General features: G+C 47.3%; 1 protein-coding gene across 4 annotated transcripts in view; it reads right to left on the bottom strand.

The window, feature by feature from the left end:
* The window catches only part of LOC147615696 (uncharacterized), a 57,353-nt gene that overhangs the window by 12,539 nt on the left and 26,773 nt on the right, over positions 1-18,041 (bottom strand). For 2 of the 4 annotated variants that reach the window (XM_086778258.1, XM_086778259.1), the window contains one exon: positions 67-315. The exons of 1 other annotated variant lie outside the window; for it this stretch is intronic. In XM_086778258.1, the coding sequence (XP_086634384.1) occupies positions 67-315 (249 nt within the window). Of the gene's footprint in view, positions 1-56; positions 316-18,041 lie in introns of all 4 variants that reach the window. One more of the 4 variants, XM_086778260.1, reaches the window with a different exon arrangement.

The raw sequence follows: 18,041 nt of genomic DNA, 5'->3' as shown, positions 1-18,041 counted from the left end.
TACAGTCTACCAAACCGCTTATTGTAAGCTCTGTAAAGAGAACAAAGAACTGTTACCAAGACTGACCAATCTCTCCAACTCTTCCCTGTCAAAGAAGCTGTCTCGAAAAAAACTCGACCAAGGACTATCCCTTCCTCCTGTATCTCTATGCGCATAACCCTCTCTCTCCACAGTTCGAAACCCATCAGATCTCCAATATGTATATCGAAAAGTCCTGGCATGCTCACTGCCACTACTGCTACGAGTGCCAGCAGCACTAGCACGGGCACTCCCATCACCACTATTGCTGCTAGGTCCACTTCTTCTACTGTAGGCCTTTCATTACAAAAGTATATTATATTATTAGTCTCTCTCTCTCTCTCTCTCTTTGGTCTCATAGGTCATTATGGCCTTTTGAAGACGTTAATATAACATTTCATTTCATTTCATTTCTCTCTCTCTCTCAGAGTTCCATACTGCCACTGACAGAGATACACATGGCAGTATGGAACTGTAATGGTTCACTATGGGTGCAGCCTGGACGACTGGAGCATGTTATGGTGGGGAGAGACATCATACTTCTGACAGAGACACATCAGAGCCCAGAGAGAGGGCTACCTCGAGTAGAGAGATTCTAGTGGGAGTTAGCATTCAGGAGGACCACACGCCAGGGTACCTCGAGAGGGTCGGGGGGAGTAGCAGTTCTATTAAGACGGGATGGATCCAGAGGCCAGATACATGTGGATCAACTTACAGCTCTCACAGGACAGGGTTATATACATAGCCCTATGTTACTTTCCTCCATCAAGATCCTCCTATGTCATTACAGAGGACATGCCACAGGAGGAGTGAAACCGGCCTTGACGGGCGGTGAAACAAACACTCGCACATAAAACACTTCAACGCCGTTGATGACCTAGAAAAGGAAAACAAACAAGGGGAGCTAGAGTGCTCCTGCAAACAGTACACGGACACCGATTGGCCCCAAATCGCAGTGGCGCCCCTTGCGGTATTTCTTTAATTGATTAAAAGAGCTTTGATTACAATATAGGGCTGGGAACTCAGCCGTCGCAGTAGAACCCTTGAAGCCTGCAAAGAACCTACATCTCGCTTCTTGTCCACTCGGCATCCACAAACAAATCCAGCCATTGCTCACATCGAAAGACTCTCTCACATTGAGTCTCCATACAGAAGCTTTCTCCCATGATCAAGGCTGCCACAACCATCCATAGCCTCTCACACTATGAACAGCATCACACCCTGACACATCCAGTGCTTCTGCATCACAACACAGACTCCCAAACTGTCTCTCAAAAGAGAACTCATATCACAGCACAGCATACCATACAGTCGACACACCTGTACCAACCCTCTCTACCTTCCAGGGGTACTATCCATCTCTGTCATGGATTCCCTGTCCCCTGCCCAATCAGTAGCAAGGCTGTACCAAACATGTGTCCATTCCTGTACCTTCTGCCTGCATGTGACTTATCTCCTGGACAAACCCAAAAACAACATGTTTCCTCGAGAAACCTACGAAACATCTGGCAACATAGAGATGCCCATAACTGTAGGTCCCACTGTTCCTTTCTAGCAGGAAGAAAACAATCTGCTCCATAAGCACGCAGCCATGCGAGCTTGCATCACTCCCATGCCAAGAAACATAACCAAATGACCTTGTACTTGCAGCCAAAAACCCAAGCACATAGCTGAATTTGCAACCAAACAAAAACAGCCCATAAACTGTCCTGTTTCCACCCTCTGAACTGCCAAACCCTTCCTCTCACAAAGGGCTAGAGAGAACCACTCTGGAACAGTCTTGAGCCAGTGAAAAGAGAGACTCCGAAAGACATCACCTGCAGTCCCACTTGCTCACAAAGAAAGAGAGACTTACAGTCTTTATGTCGCTTTCCACAAGAGAGAAAAAGACACGAGGAAAAGCCCCGTTGTGTCCTGCCTTCTTGTCCTGCAGCCGCCTGCAGTCCAGCACCTGATTCGACGTGATAGAAGAAAGAAAGAAAGAAAGATATATTAACGTCCTGTCGAGGCCAAAGCTGACCTATAGGACAGATCAGAATACATCTTTGGTTACAATCCACTTCGGGGTAGAGAGAGAGAGAGAACACTTGTAGGTGGACCTGCTGTCCAGCCTTGCACTCCCTCCTACAGTCCATGTTTCGATGTCAGCTCTGCCTGTATGGACAGCAGTGTAGCCAGCCAGTCTCTTGCTAAAAACACAACAAAAGGAGAGAGATCTAGAAGGCGCCTGTGTATACTGTTGCGCAGCAGGCCAGACAGCCCTCCAAAAGCCAAGAAGAAGAAGAAGGATTCAGTCTGCGCCTGTCTTCTCTGCTGAACAGCAACCAGCCCGTGTACTTTTCCCAAAAAGCAAGCCTGTCTGTGGAGTTCAGGTTGTGTGTATTTCAGCGCAGCCCATCAGCCGGTTCTGTGCATCAGTCCTTTCCACGCCTGCCATCAGCCCAGCCTTGTATGCGCTCCTTTTTTTCCAGCTAGATCTCCACGCCTGCAGCCTGTCCACTATCCCCCCAAAAGCAGGAATCCAAGCGGTGCAGCCTGCAGCCTGTTTGCGCTTTTTCTCTCTTAGAAACTCCACGCCTGCCCTTCCACGCTTCAGCCAGCCTTCCTTTTTTCCAAAAGCACACACGTGGCCCCAAAATAGCATAAGGGCCATGATTATCCCCAAAAAAAAGGGATTCTTTTATTTTTAAAGGATTTTAAACCTTTGTCCCCTCCAAAATCCTTTGTCCCCATGGGTTGTGAGAAAAGACTTTACTTGGCCCCCTTCACACTTGGGGATGTCCACACATGGGCTCCCTTTTTCACTCCATCCTGATGCCATTCACACTGTCCACCATGTCCCCGTGCACACCTGCATATTGTCCAGAGAAAAACGCAGGGTCGTGACATACCCCCCTCTTGAGAAATGGCAAGCGTCCTCGATTGCACTCAATGGCACAGTAAAGCATCTTATGAGCGAAGATACCCCATATGGCAAAAACAATGGCCTTCCAATGCATCTGGGTGATAAAATAATCATCCTGCACAATAAGCCACACTGTCACACCAAAGTGACAAACACCTCTTGCTTGTTCCTTCAGAACCTACAGCAAAAGTCTAAAACCAAATGGAAACACGTTAACTGTGTTAGCCAAAAACAAAACCATGCATCATTCTACATATGACAAACATATGCATGACACACATATGCATTCGCAAACAATATGCTCCTCAAAATGCTCTACCTACTCCGAAGTAACAGTCTAAGGGCTGCTCGCAAGCCTTACGCCCATGGGCATCCCGCAGGACCCACGACTGATGGTACAACATGAGCATATGAAAGCACTCAATGCATCCAAACACTACATCCACTAAGTACTTTCCCACATATGGCTCATGGCCATCCCGCAGGAGTTACACCCAGTGGTGCGTCCATGAACATAATAAAGCACTTGATGTATCATACCAATATACATGCAGCACTCAACACAATGCAGAGTATTTTCCAATGTATTCTCAATGGTACCAGGATCCAGTGGCACCAGAATACAAAAATACCTCTACCTCAAAAAGTGTATGCATACATGCACAAATAGAGTTCGATCCATATTTCCATGAACCAAACCAACTCTAGGACTGCTCGCAAGACTTATGCCCTCCATAGAGTTATCCATAGTTGCAGTTAGAGTTCCAGGTGCGCGCGACTGTGAACCATACTCAACCATCATCTCATGTGTCTAGAACACAAGATCATAGAAGTCCCATAAGCAGATGTACTGTCAGCCTCAGTACCTTCGGGTGAATACAAAGATGTCACCAAGCGACTCCTAGATAACAACTGAGCCTGTCTGTAACAACAAGGGAGCGGAGGTGCTACCCCCCTCTTGAGCATCAGGCAATGCTTGAGACCTATGCTCTGCTGAACCTGAATGAGCCGTAACAAGAGTCGACTCCAACTCAAAGGCATCAAGATAAAGCTGCAAATCCTGAGGTGAATCTGCTAAGTCACCCTCCTCCATCCACTTCGCATCCATCAGTGAACCTCCTCCATCCACTTCGCATCCATCAGTCAACAGCTCTTGAACTTCACAGGATAGTGACGGGAAACTTTACCCTGTACCTTTCTTTCCTTATGTGCCAGTATCTACTCAGGAATAAGAACCTCGTCAAGTTCCTCCGCTTCCGTCTGAGCCTCATCTGATACATCCTCAGGCACCCAAAACCTGCTTGCACTCCACCCAAGTGGTAAGCACAAGTCCTCGATGAAGCATAGTAGATCACCACTGCTAAACATAGAAAGAAACTGTCTTCCGAACCCATGAAGCCTCTATGAAGATACGACCGGTGACAAACTGTCAAATGTTTTGCACCATAACACTTCAACTGCTTCTTGTTCCTGGCTGACTACTTCTTGTCCTTGGTGTCTTTTCTCCTGAGCCTCATCTTCAGCTCTTGCTCTTCACCTCATGTAGGCAAAGACACACAATCCTGCACTGTGTCCTGCACTTCCTTTTCACTTTCCTCATGTTGAAGCTTTTAATGTGACAACCACGGGCTCGCCTCCTTGAGAAAGTCGACGATGTGTCCCGGCAAACGGAACCTTGTAACCGGCCTTGACGGGCGATGAAACAAACACTCGCACGTAAAACACTTCAACGCCATTGATGACCTAGAAAAGGAAAACAAACAGGGGGAGCTAGAGTGCTCCTGCAAACAGTACACGGACACCGATTGGCCCCAAATCGCAGTGGCGCCCCTTGCGGTATTTCTTTAATTGATTAAAAGAGCTTTGATTACAATATAGGGCTGGGAACTCAGCCGTCGCAGTAGAACCCTTGAAGCCTGCAAAGAACCTGCATCTCGCTTCTTGTCCACTCGGCATCCACAAACAAATCCAGCCATTGCTCACATCGAAAGACTCTCTCACATTGAGTCTGCATACAGAAGCTTTCTCCCATGATCAAGGCTGCCACAACCATCCATAGCCTCTCACACTATGAACAGCATCACACCCTGACACATCCAGTGCTTCTGCATCACAACACAGACTCCCAAACTGTCTCTCAAAAGAGAACTCATATCACAGCACAGCATACCATACAGTCGACACACCTGTACCAACCCTCTCTACCTTCCAGGGGTACTATCCATCTCTGTCATGGATTCCCTACCCCTTGCCCAATCAGTAGCAAGGCTGTACCAAACATGTGTCCATTCCTGTACCTTCTGCCTCTGCATGTGACTTATCTCCTGGAGAAACCCAAAAACAACATGTTTCCTCGAGAAACCTACGAAACATCTGGCAACATAGAGATCCCCATAACTGTAGGTCCCACTGTTCCTTTCTAGCAGGAAGAAAACAATCTGCTCCATGAGCACGCAGCCATGCGAGCTTGCATCACTCCCATGCCAAGAAACATAACCAAATGACCTTGTACTTGCAGCCAAAAACCCAAGCACATAGCTGAATTTGCAACCAAACAAAAACAGCCCATAAACTGTCCTGTTTCCACCCTCTGAACTGCCAAACCCTTCCTCTCACAAAGGGCTAGAGAGAACCACTCTGGAACAGTCTTGAGCCAGTGAAAAGAGAGACTCCGAAAGACATCACCTGCAGTCCCACTTGCTCACAAAGAAAGAGAGACTTACAGTCTTTATGTCGCTTTCCACAAGAGAGAAAAAGACACGAGGAAAAGCCCCGTTGTGTCCTGCCTTCTTGTCCTGCAGCCGCCTGCAGTCCAGCACCTGATTCGACGTGATAGAGAGAGAGAGAGAGAGAACACTTGTAGGTGGACCTGCTGTCCAGCCTTGCACTCCCTCCTACAGTCCACGTTTCGATGTCAGCTCTGCCTGTATGGACAGCAGTGTAGCCAGCCAGTCTCTTGCTAAAAACACAACAAAAGGAGAGAGATCTAGAAGGCGCCTGTGTATACTGTTGCGCAGCAGGCCAGACAGCCCTCCAAAAGCCAAGAAGAAGAAGAAGGATTCAGTCTGCGCCTGTCTTCTCTGCTGAACAGCAACCAGCCCGTGTACTTTTCCCAAAAAGCAAGCCTGTCTGTGGAGTTCAGGTTGTGTGTATTTCAGCGCAGCCCATCAGCCGGTTCTGTGCATCAGTCCTTTCCACGCCTGCCATCAGCCCAGCCTTGTATGCGCTCCTTTTTTTCCAGCTAGATCTCCACGCCTGCAGCCTGTCCACTATCCCCCCAAAAGCAGGAATCCAAGCGGTGCAGCCTGCAGCCTGCAGCCTGTTTGCGCTTTTTCTCTCTTAGAAACTCCACGCCTGCCCTTCCACGCTTCAGCCAGCCTTCCTTTTTTCCAAAAGCACACACGTGGCCCCAAAATAGCATAAGGGCCATGATTATCCCCAAAAAAAGGGATTCTTTTATTTTTAAAGGATTTTAAACCTTTGTCCCCTCCAAAATCCTTTGTCCCCATGGGTTATGAGAAAAGACTTTACTTGGCCCCCTTCACACTTGGGGATGTCCACACATGGGCTCCCTTTTTCACTCCATCCTGATGCCATTCACACTGTCCACCATGTCCCCGTGCACACCTGCATATTGTCCAGAGAAAAACGCAGGGTCGTGACAAGGAGGAGACAAGAGCCTCACCATACACTTGTCTGTCAGAGGAGATTATGCATTATTCTACACTAGGGGAAGTATTTCTTACGGGTGACTTCAACGCCCACACAGAGCAGATAGTGTGAGGTGTATGACTATGATGACATGGAGATCCTCCACCCTGTGGATCCAGAGGAGATAGGGGCTAGTCGGGCATCAGAGGACACTGGACCAGACAGAGGACATTATGGGGACCACTTACTAGAGTTGGGAGCCAGGCATCGTCTCGTTATTTATACTGGGATGTTACAGTGGCCGGGATCAGGAGGGCTGACCTATGCTTCCCACATGGGGGTCATACACGGACCGGAGGCACAGTGGTGGACTACATTATGGGGTCTTTGGAGGCATCATAGCTTGTCACCTCATGCTCCATCCCACCTCGTCCTATTGGGGAAGATCATACATACTTGGCATTTTCACTAGCCGGATCACCAGTATCACTAGCCCCCCACATACCGATGCCACACACTACCATCTACTTTACACATGACATGGCAGACATATACACTGGTAGAGTAGAGGATGGGCTCCTACTCATGGATCCCCTGGCACCTATGGATACCATTACAGCCCAGCTGGCATCACTCCTACACACGGCTGCATTACAGAGCTTCCCACATCGTGTCCACTCAGGAGAGCCTGCGAGATCTGGGACTATGCCCCATAACAAATGGTATGATGACGAGTGTAGAACCCTATACTCACGGCTCCGCATACAGAGAGCCTTGGGAGCCATCACAGAGCAGGAGTCGAGGAGAGAGATGAGGAGACTTACTCGCCGCAAAAGGCGGGCCTTCACAGAGATACAGGAGCTAGAGATCTTCCATTTCTTCATGAGTAGAGATAGCCCTATCTCATGGCGGCACTTCAGAGAGCCCCGGACACCGACACCCATTGCAGACCCACAGACATGGCACACATATGCAGAGGGCATATACCACGCCCCACAGCAGCCACCTATACCTCAGCCACAGGAGCCTCGACCTACCACAGCTAGCTTCTTTACCCACTCGATGGTAAAGGAAGCTATCCGCCGCCTACAGCATGGATGCCCACGGACCATATGGGCCTACAGGGTGAGCATCTCATATATGCAATAGATTCTTTGGCTCCTTTTCTTGCACACCTGTTTAACAGGGCACTAGCAGAGGGTTTGCCTGCGGAGTGGACGATGCACACCATTGTGCCGATCCACAAAACAGGGGATATGCTTGATCCGAGCAACTACAGGACGGTTATGGTTGGCCACGTGTTGGGCAAACTCTATGGTGCAGTGTTGGAGCAAGAGCTTAGCTTATATGCTGAGCGAGCAGGTTTACGCTCATCAGGGCAGGCAGGCAAGCTTCAGGAGAGCTTTCTCTACCACTGACCATGTATTCACTTTGAGATGTATGATTGATCAGGCCAGAGTGAGGAAGAGAAAGCTCTATTGCTGCTTTGTGGATTTCCGCAAGGCATTTGACACAATACCACGAGAGAGGCTCTTTCAGCGCCTGCAGTCTCTTGGCATACCAGCAAATATGACATGGGGCATCTATGCATTATATGAGCAGGTTTTTGGGCGAGTCAGATGCCCAGGAGGTATGTCCGAGACTATTGCTAGCACCATTGGTGTGAAGCAAGGATGCCCACTTTCCCCCACGCTATTTGGGTTATACATTGATGAGGTGGCTGACTTCATTACACGGGAAGGCGGAGATGGAGTTGATCTAGCAGGTACCTCAGTACATATTATGCTTTATGCTGATATTGTATTAGTGTCTGAGTCTCCAGGAGGTCTACAGCAGCATCTACATGCACTCGATGATTTCTGCACACAAAGGGGTCTTACTGTGAACCTTGGGAAAACCAAGGTTATGGTCTTTCATACATCGAGACAGGGCAGCAGGAGTCAGCTGACATTCACTCTCGCACGACGCCAGGTGGAGGTGGTGACATCATATGTGTACCTAGGGGTTACCTTCTCTGCAACAGCCACACGCTTCACCATGGGTTCAGCAGCCAGAGCCAAATTGACACGGGGATATGCAGCATTGGCTATGCTAGAGAGATAGTGCCACCAAGCGCATTTTCAAGAGCCCCGGACGAAGGGGTGGCTATTTGACACATTAGTCACACCGGCAGAGATAGTGACATGGTGATGTTATGAGTATGTGACACACCAGCTCTAAAGTGGTGGTGGGTAGTCTATGTAGTTGCAACTCGTGGATAAACATACACCACGTTGTTACTTCATAGCCACATTTAGGGAGCAAATCTACCCCTATATACGGCAGACTCATTGTGCCAAGTGGTAGGATCATCAGTTCCGAGCATGCCTAGCGGAGTTTCCTATTGGAGTAGTGGTCTCTGGGGTTGATTTTGCAAAGAACTACAGCTTCACACCTTTTTAGGAGATACAATTTGAGCATTACTTCTCGAAGCAGGTAATGGTCAAATTTTATATTATTTATTTCATGTTTGAGCTATATTACTTACTTGATTTTTTGTGTCAAATCATCTCTCGTCCTGAACTCCCTAGGTTGCTATTATGGTACACATTAGCTATAGACATGCAGAGGCACATGTAGATCGGATAGCGAGTACTCCCGAGGCCCATGCCATTGTTTGAGAGTATCATTTCTATATCACTGATGATCTCTCACATGATGCACATTTTGTGCAACACTATTTTTGTCTCCATGATGATTTTTTCTGATGTATGGAGCAGCGGTATGGGCGCCAGGACTTGCTACCCATTGGTGGACCAGATAGAGAGACCACATGCCCTCATGATGGCACGCATGATACGCAGCAAACCGTCAGTACCTCATGACATTATCCGAGCAGAGTTTGTTGCGCCTCCTATGATGGTAGAGGCCATATTCCAGACTATATGCCTGCTAGACAGATTTAGAGAGATACCACAGGACAGATTGTCATACAGAGCTTTTGAGGCATCTAGACAGCTGGCTGAGGCAGGAGACGAAGAATCATGGTATGCACAGGTCACACATTGGTTCTCACAGCATGGCCTAGACATGGATCATCTACCACCATTCCAGTATGACAGGGATGCACCACATATCCGTCTCTCTCATAGTGAGAGGAACAGAGTATTGAGACAGGACCTATGGCAGCTCTATACACGAGAGACGTGGATATCACCTACACAGCCTCTTCCACCGAAGATGCTATACTACAGAGATCACTTCATGAGTATCACTGATGATGGATTTATAGAAAGGCCTAGATACATGGAGGGTTTTTTACCACACGGCTCCCGAGTAGCTATTGGTCAGCTTAGAGTCTCATCACATCGATTGGAGATCGAAACTGGCAGAGCAGCACGGATCCCCCGAGAGGAGAGGATATGCAGATTGTGCACAGAGGAGGTGGAGAGTGAGGAGCATTATGTATGCAGATGCAGAGCATATACAGCCATGAGAGAGAGAGATCCCATTTTATTCAGAGAGCCACATTCCCTACGCCAGATCTTTGAGGCAGCAGACCAGCGCATACTGGGGAGATTCATTCTAGACATACAGCATCACAGAGAGACATCATTACAGGCTCAGACAGCTCCAGAGGGGGGACGACAGACACACATTACTACATTTTTTCAGAGGAGACAAAGGACACCTGGCTTTCGGACACCACCCCTATACCAGAGAGAGATGACAGAGATCAGAGCTCAATTTCACACAGAGGGAGCGGAGCGACTGGCTCGCTTCAGAGCACACCCAGGCATGTTCTTCTTCAGGGAGCTGTGGACACCCCCTTCATTGATGTATACCATTCTATACCCCCAATATGGTACATGATGGAGCTAGCTAGGTTGCATATCATGATTGTATACTCCATGCATATAGCTTTGCATTCTCCTAGTAGTAGAGCTCCATCACCTCCCCCACTCATTGTACTTATTGCACACCCAGATTCAGCTTTTTAGTTCAGTACTTTTTCATTTTGTTGGGATGACAGAGGATACCCCACACAGGTACACTGATTTGTCTCATAGGCCAAGTTCGGTCTTTTGGAAGACGTTAATAAAATCTTTCTTTCTTTCTTTCTCTCTCTACCACACATCAATGGTGGATAGCTCCCTCTCCACACTCATACCCCCATATCCTCTACACCCACTTTGTATCCATGATGAGGATGGTGATCCTCCATGATGAGGATGATGTTGATGATCCATACATATGTACATTTACCTAGGGATTAGTGTTTGTTCTTTTTGTTATGCTGCCATGATGAGATTCCATGGATACATCGTACACCTTTTGACTCGTATACCCGTTGGGTCTTTTGCAAGACGTTAATATATCTTCTTCTTCTTCTCTGTCTATCCACCCACCAGTCCACCTGCTTGTCTCCCAGCTCATACGTGCATCAGTCCCCCATCACATGTGCACCCAGCTGTGCCCACCCAGCCCTGCACCCTGTACACCTTGTGCACCCGCCTGCACTGCCCACTGCGCCCTGTTGCCGATCTGCTGAGCTGTGCTGCTGTGTTGCTGCTACTGCCACCCACATCCGCTGCGCACAGCTCTGTGCCGCCACCCGTCAACTATGGTTAGGCACAGGCGGCCAAGCCTGCCCACAGTAGAGCATCCCCCCCTGCGCGCTGCTCCCTGTGCCTGCTGGCCACACGCATATTGTTGTAGCAAGATTCTTCCTTGCATTGCAGGAGCCACACCTATTAGTCCCCTACTTTTGGGCCCCTTGGGAACCAGGGTGGAGTATGTATTCAATGGAAGAGTCCGTGGATTCCCACAGGGTAGCCCCTATACAAGCACAGTGGCTAATTATCCAGGTTGGGGAGACCACACTTGGCCGCCTCAACATCTACACTCACAACTAAGCAGTGGACTGCACTGCCTTTTGGATTCAGGTGCACCAAGTGGCAGGATCTACCCCTATAGATGCCTGGTACATAGGAGGAGACTTCAACATGCTTGAGCACTCACAGGAACACAATAGCAGCAGCACAAACTCCATCATTTTAGGACGTGAGTGCTCCGCTTGGGAGGAGCTTGCTTTTCACATTAGAGGCCAGGATGCATGGCACTTCCCGGAGTTTGGTTGAATGCCTCATAGCCTCTCCTTCTCCCGCTCAAATTGCCGGAAGGACAGCCCTACCCTGTCCCATCTGGACCGCTGCTATGTGGATGATTTCCAACCATGCCCTAGTGATTCTTCATTTGGCTGACCCTTGGGAGAGTTTGTAAAACTTATCCTAAGGTTGGTCATGTACTGTGGAGGTAGAAACCGTTTCTTTAGGTCGGACACAAAGGTGTCCCATACATATTGTGGAGCCCTTGTGAACGGGTCTACATGTAGACTCCACCAATGTTGCCACCAAGTGATTGCTTCACCAGAAAGGTGAGGTACCACCAGGTGCACTTGATCTTGAGGATAAGCTTAGCAAATGGAAAATATGATACAAACTGATGAATGAATTGCATTACTGCAACACGATCACACTTACCATCTTACTTACTGAAGTTCGGTTGAGCTCGTATGACGGTGGTGGTTGGGGTGGTGGAGAAACTCGCTCCTTGGTTCACTAGTGTAGGGAGAAGAGACAACACATTCACTGAAAACGAGGTGGGTGATATAATCCAAATTCCCAGGAATATGAAACCTCACATTAAAGAAACTAAGTACAGATAGCTTTACCAAATTCAACCACACTCCCCCACACTTAATTTAGTGAGTATTAAAGGTTCAGAAAACTTGACAACACAATGGGTCCGGAAGGACCCCCCCATAATGACTCTATTACAAGGAGTAGATCTCATAGGAGGGGTTCCAGTCTCACATAGCCGGCTATGTGGATCTAGCAAAGCCTCCCAATCTCACACTAGGCTGGATGCACCTAGAGAGCCTTGCTCATCTAGTCTTCAATCTCAAGTTGAAACATTTGTGTGCAACATCTCTTTCTACCACCCACTTGTGTGTGTGAGATAAGATGATGATGACAAACAGCTGTCCTTTCCTGTATGCAGCCCTGGTGTGTGTGTAAGAGTAGATGAAAATGATAGCCTACTGTAACACTATGTATGCAGCCCTGTGCTGAGAGAGAGGTGCACTCTGTACGCAGCCCTGTATGCAGCAAACTGCCCAATGGGCACGAGAGAGAATTTTGACAAGCTGTCCCCCCTCCTTTATGTGCACAGCCCTGGAAGAAACCGAGAGGGAGCGATGGGGCCTGCCAACTGGTTCAGTCCAGAGAGAAAGTGAGAGGAGCGTGTCCCTTGATTCAGTCTGCAGGGAGAGGGAGAATTGTCACCCTTCGTTCAGTCTGCCGGAAGAGAGAGAAAGTTGAGGACCTTCGTTCAGTCCACCGGGTGAGAGAGAGAGAGAGAGAGAGACAGTCGAGGCCTTCATTCAGTCTGTCAGGGGAGAAAGAGAGAGTTGAGGCTTTTGTTTTTGTCTGCCGGGAGAGAGTGAAAGAATATATTTACTGGCCTGCCCCCCCTCACACACACATTGTATTCACCTCTTGCATGCCTCTTTGGCCTCTGCGTTTCTGGCTTGTGCAGTCCCTCACTTATGAGGTGTACCTACCCCTCCTGCTCAGGACTTCCGCCATCTTCATCATCTTCTTGATTGGTATTAAGAGCAGGTTTACTCCTGCGTTTTCTCCATCTCTGTCTATCACTCTCTCTCTTGTGTTTCCACTTTCCCATCTTCCGTTGTGCATTCTTTCATGGTATCAAAGCGCCGGTGACTTGCAGCATTAGTTGCTCCCTCTTCTTCCACATCACATTCAATGCTGTGTCTGGTGATCTGGGTTTTTGAGATCCACGACTTCTAGTGGCTTCGACTTGCGGTTGGAGAAGATCTGCATCAGCGTTCTCATCTCAGAGCGGTTTCGTGGCTGGATTTACTGATTTACATCAGCGTTTTGCTGATTTTGGAGCATCTATACCTGCGTTTTTTGGTCCTCTCCTACACAGTACCCGATTTCTACCCGTTTCTTGCTACTCCGATGATGAGCATGACAGAAAGTGCACCCGTTACCATTGTAGTTAGTACAACACCGCTACCTAGTGGTACAGTACCTACAACAGTGCGTACCAGTGCATATCGACCATATGTACCTCTCGCTACTCATGCTCATGTAGCTCCTACGCCTCCTGTTATGCCAATGGCGTATGCTCCACGAATGCCTTATCAGAACCCTTATCCAAGAGGAGCTATGCCTAGTCACATATCATATCTTGCGTCACCTACATACATACCAAGACCAATGCCAACTCCTGTCAACCAGGCCATCCCAGAAGTGCCTCCACCAGCTATGCCTGCTCACTTAGGTGATCTAGCAGCGTTTGCTCAAACGATCGGACGATCTATTGCAGAAAACATGCGTGGCATACCTGAGAGAGAGCCCAGAAGCAAGGCGGTACAAGTTGCCAAGCTCACTCAGAACTTCAGTGGTAACGAAGATGTTAGGAAGCACATTGAATTTTTTGAACACGTGTGTGATTCCTTGGAAGAGCACAATGAGCTACATAAGTGTAAAGCCTTAGACTTAACCTTGAGTGGAAAAGCCGGAGATTGGTATCGAACTTTAAGGGTTGAAGAGTGTACTCACTATCCCACTCTCAAGAGATTGTTCTTGAAAGAATACATACGTGAGGGTGTGCTTTGGGGTGTAGCATCTCAACTCCAAAAAGCTGAACGCGAGGAAGGAGAGTCAGTGAGAGACTTTATTAGTCGACTAAAGCATCTAAATTCTCACTGTACTCTCGATGTGCGCTTCAATAACAACCAACTTCTTGATAGATTCATCCGAGGATTGCGCCACGAGGAGATATACAATGATCTAGTCATTAGAGGTCTTACGACGTGGGAAGCAATCACTGCCAATGCAATAAGACAACTTGATGATTGCAAGTAAAAAGGTGTCTTCGGAGACAAATTCTGTTAGTTCGCAAGTATCTGGGCACGAGCCAATGACTGTAAAACCTATTGCCAAGGAGCCCAAGATATCCGAAATGACTATAGCTGACCTTACTAAGGCTCTCCAAGAATACTTTAGGGGTAATCGAGCTCCTCAAAATAGCCATATGTACCCAAGAAGAAAGCAACAATGGTGTTCGGTTTGCTTAGGACCACATAGCACGATTGAGAGTCCCACATTCAGAGTTAAATTCAATGGGACTTACAATACATGTGGTAAGTATGGCCATCAATCTAAGGATTGCCTAGTACTTAAGCGTATGTTAGCAAATCAGGCATCACTAGCCTGGTCAAACACACCTCAAGTACCCGCACTGATGCCTGCACTACCTGTCGAGCAACCGTCACAACACATAGTTCCAAGGAACCCAAATTTAGTCCAGTCTATGCCGTTACCACTGCCAGTGCTAGGACCACAACCTCCGCATCCGAGGGTTACCCCTATAAACCAGATGGGTTGTGAGTCACATAGTGCGTGTGGGAATTATGAAGAGGATATAGACCCCATTGTTCCATATGGGATTGATACGTTTGAAATGACTCCCCAGTATTACATGGAGGATCATTTCGGGCAAGTTTACCAGGAGACCACCTCTTCAATGCTACAATTGTGGTGGACCGCATAGTGTAGCGGAGTGCCCTAATAGGCTACAGAAGATCGCTACTCAAATGCAACCAAATCAAGGGAGCACGTCGGGAATGCCGGTACTTACATGTAATCGTTGTGGCATAGATCATTTGATTGCTCAATGTCCACATAATCCAAGTACACCCAAGATTACGCCATTGAATTTGGTTGAGGTCACCAATGAGGCACTAGGAACCACACCTGTTGTACCCGCAAATGTAGTCACACGGTCAATGCTTCAAAATCAAAACTACATTCTTGAAGAGAGGGATTCTACATCAATTGCTCGAGCAAAGAAAAAGAAAACGTGACGGAAGAGATCACTTAATGCCACAAGCTCCAAACCTAGTTCAAAGACTAATATAGGGACAGGAGACGACCCTGTGTATATGAATGATCCTGAAGATGATTCTGATTCAATAGAAACCATGGAGACCAAAGCCACTACTTTAAGGGAGGAACCCACTCGGGAGCGCAACGAAGGAGAATCAAGCAAAGACAAAAATCGGGGGAAACAAAAGGAAACTCCTCCTGCTCCACAACCAAGTCAGCTAATGCCCTCTCGGCTACCCAGACTGACTGAGACTCTCAAAGACAAGCCACGTGGGCCAAAAACCCTCAAGAAAAAGATTGGGACTTACCCAAACCCAATAGAGGAGATTGAACGAGTGCAACACTTAAGGGGTTTGGTGGAAGAAACACAAAGAGAACTGGAGACAGAACCTAGAAAAATCAAGATCCCAGACACAGTGTTTCCTACACAAGTTCAGCCTCACAGGAGCCATAAACCGTTAGCTATACCTAGTATCATTCGAGAAGAAAGTGAGGATAGGACATCAGGAAGTGGACAGACACCCTTCTTGCTTGAAAGAATGTTTAGTGAGGGAATGCCTGACCCCATCGAAGAGGAAGTGATTCCATCTTCACCAGTCCCTAGTCAAGGGCCGATATCTCAAAAAGTATCGTTGAATGTGTCCAAACTAATGGATTTCATGTCCTCTGAAATCAGAACCACGATCATATCCAAGTTATACGGAGATCCTGAGCTATTATTAGCTCTTCGTGCATTTCTCAATGGAGAACTGAAGGTGGGGTTACCACAATTTGCAAATATGAATAGACCCGACACGCTTCAAAATGTGGAGGAACATTTGGATCTTCAGCCCAACCTAGATGAAGACTCGGTCGTTGAAATACCTGTTAACAAGTTGGGACAGTACTTTGAAGGTGACGAATCTAATGCAACCCTCCCCATTACTACCAAGGGATTAACTCTAAAGGGAATCCTTGATGGTGGTGCTGGAGTGAGCATTGTGACTAAAAACTGCTGGGAATCTATGGGAAGACCTCACCTAGAAGTCACAAACATAGTGGTTAAGATGGCAAACAGAACTATAGCTAAACCTATTAGAATGCTAATGGACCTTAAGATCAAGGTTCTAGGATACAAGGTAAGGCATACCTTCATTGTAATGGATTTCTCTAAGCATCCTATGTCATATCAAATGATCTTAGGACGTCCTTTCATGAGGGAAGCACAAATGGTGCATGACTGGTCGAAAAACCATGTCTACTTACAATTCCAGGACTCTGTCATTCGAGTTGATCTTGAGAATGGTCGCGCGCATCCTTTAGGAAGCAAGGTTATCATTAATAATCGATTGGATACCACTATTCACTCAGTCCCATTAAAGTATTGCTATACATGCAAAAAAGAGACCGATGATGGGGAAGATTCTCCTTATATGGATGTCCTACCGGGCATGACTGAGTCAAATAACGTAGATTGGGTACATCTAGCGGCAACCATAGACACACAGGAAAATAGAGGCACAAGTTGGGTAACACCTGAGGGGCAAGATATGCCACCATTAGTGCCAATAAACATAATAGGTGTCATGCACTTGAGTTCTGATGGCAAGAAAGTGGCAAACTCCCTTGACACTGAAAGTAGCGAAGACTCTGACCAATGCGACTCCGAGTCTGAATCTCAAGAAGAAACTGACTCTGAGCCTGATAGGAGGTATGAGTTGAATATTCACCCAAGTGTGGAAGCCACGTGCTCAAGGCCTAGGACAGTAACCTCTTGCAGTTCATCCGAGAGTGAAGGGGACACAAGTGAAGATCGATCAAGTGAGTCTGAATCTGATATAAACAAAAATCAAAAACTAGGTAAGAAGAAGACGAGACACAAGCGACAACGCTATCGAGCTAATGTACGAGCTAGAATAAACAAAGAGAGATCCACTGTAGAATGGCTTAGTTATGTAGAAGCATATGACGCTCATCGGAAGTTAGTGGATAATTGGGGAGAATACCTCCAAAGTGTCATGTGGTGTAGTCCGCAACATATAGCTTTTTAGACAGGTACTCTGGTTATAATCAGATCACAATTGCAGTAGAGGACCAAGCTAAAACAGCTTTTTAAGGAATATCTAAGGGACTTTTGTGAAGCCTTCTTAGATGATCTTTGTGTTCATTCCTCTTGGGACGAGCACTTGATGTGTTTACGAAAAGTATTTGAAAGGTGTAGATTATATCGCATCTCATTGAATCCTTTCAAATGCCAATTCTGGGTTAAACACAGAGTTATTCTAGGGCATATAGTGTCCAAAAATGGGATTTCCACCGACGAAAGTAAAATCAAGGTCATTCTGGAATTGCCCCCATCCACCAACTATAAGGGAGTCCAGCGCTTTATGGGCCATGGTGGTTATTATCGAAGGTTTATTTTATTCTTCACTGAGATAGCTCGACCATTGTACAAGCTTCTCATCGAGTTTATTTGGACCGAAGATTGTGACCGTGCATATGAGTTACTAAAGAAGGCCCTGGCG

The sequence above is a fragment of the Cibotium barometz genome, chromosome 39, assembly GCF_041138505.1.
Source record: "Cibotium barometz isolate CiBa-2024 chromosome 39, ASM4113850v1, whole genome shotgun sequence".
Classification (NCBI taxonomy): domain Eukaryota; kingdom Viridiplantae; phylum Streptophyta; class Polypodiopsida; order Cyatheales; family Cibotiaceae; genus Cibotium; species Cibotium barometz.
The sequence above is the reverse complement of the archived record's forward strand: the minus strand, read 5'-3'. Positions and strand labels throughout refer to the sequence as shown.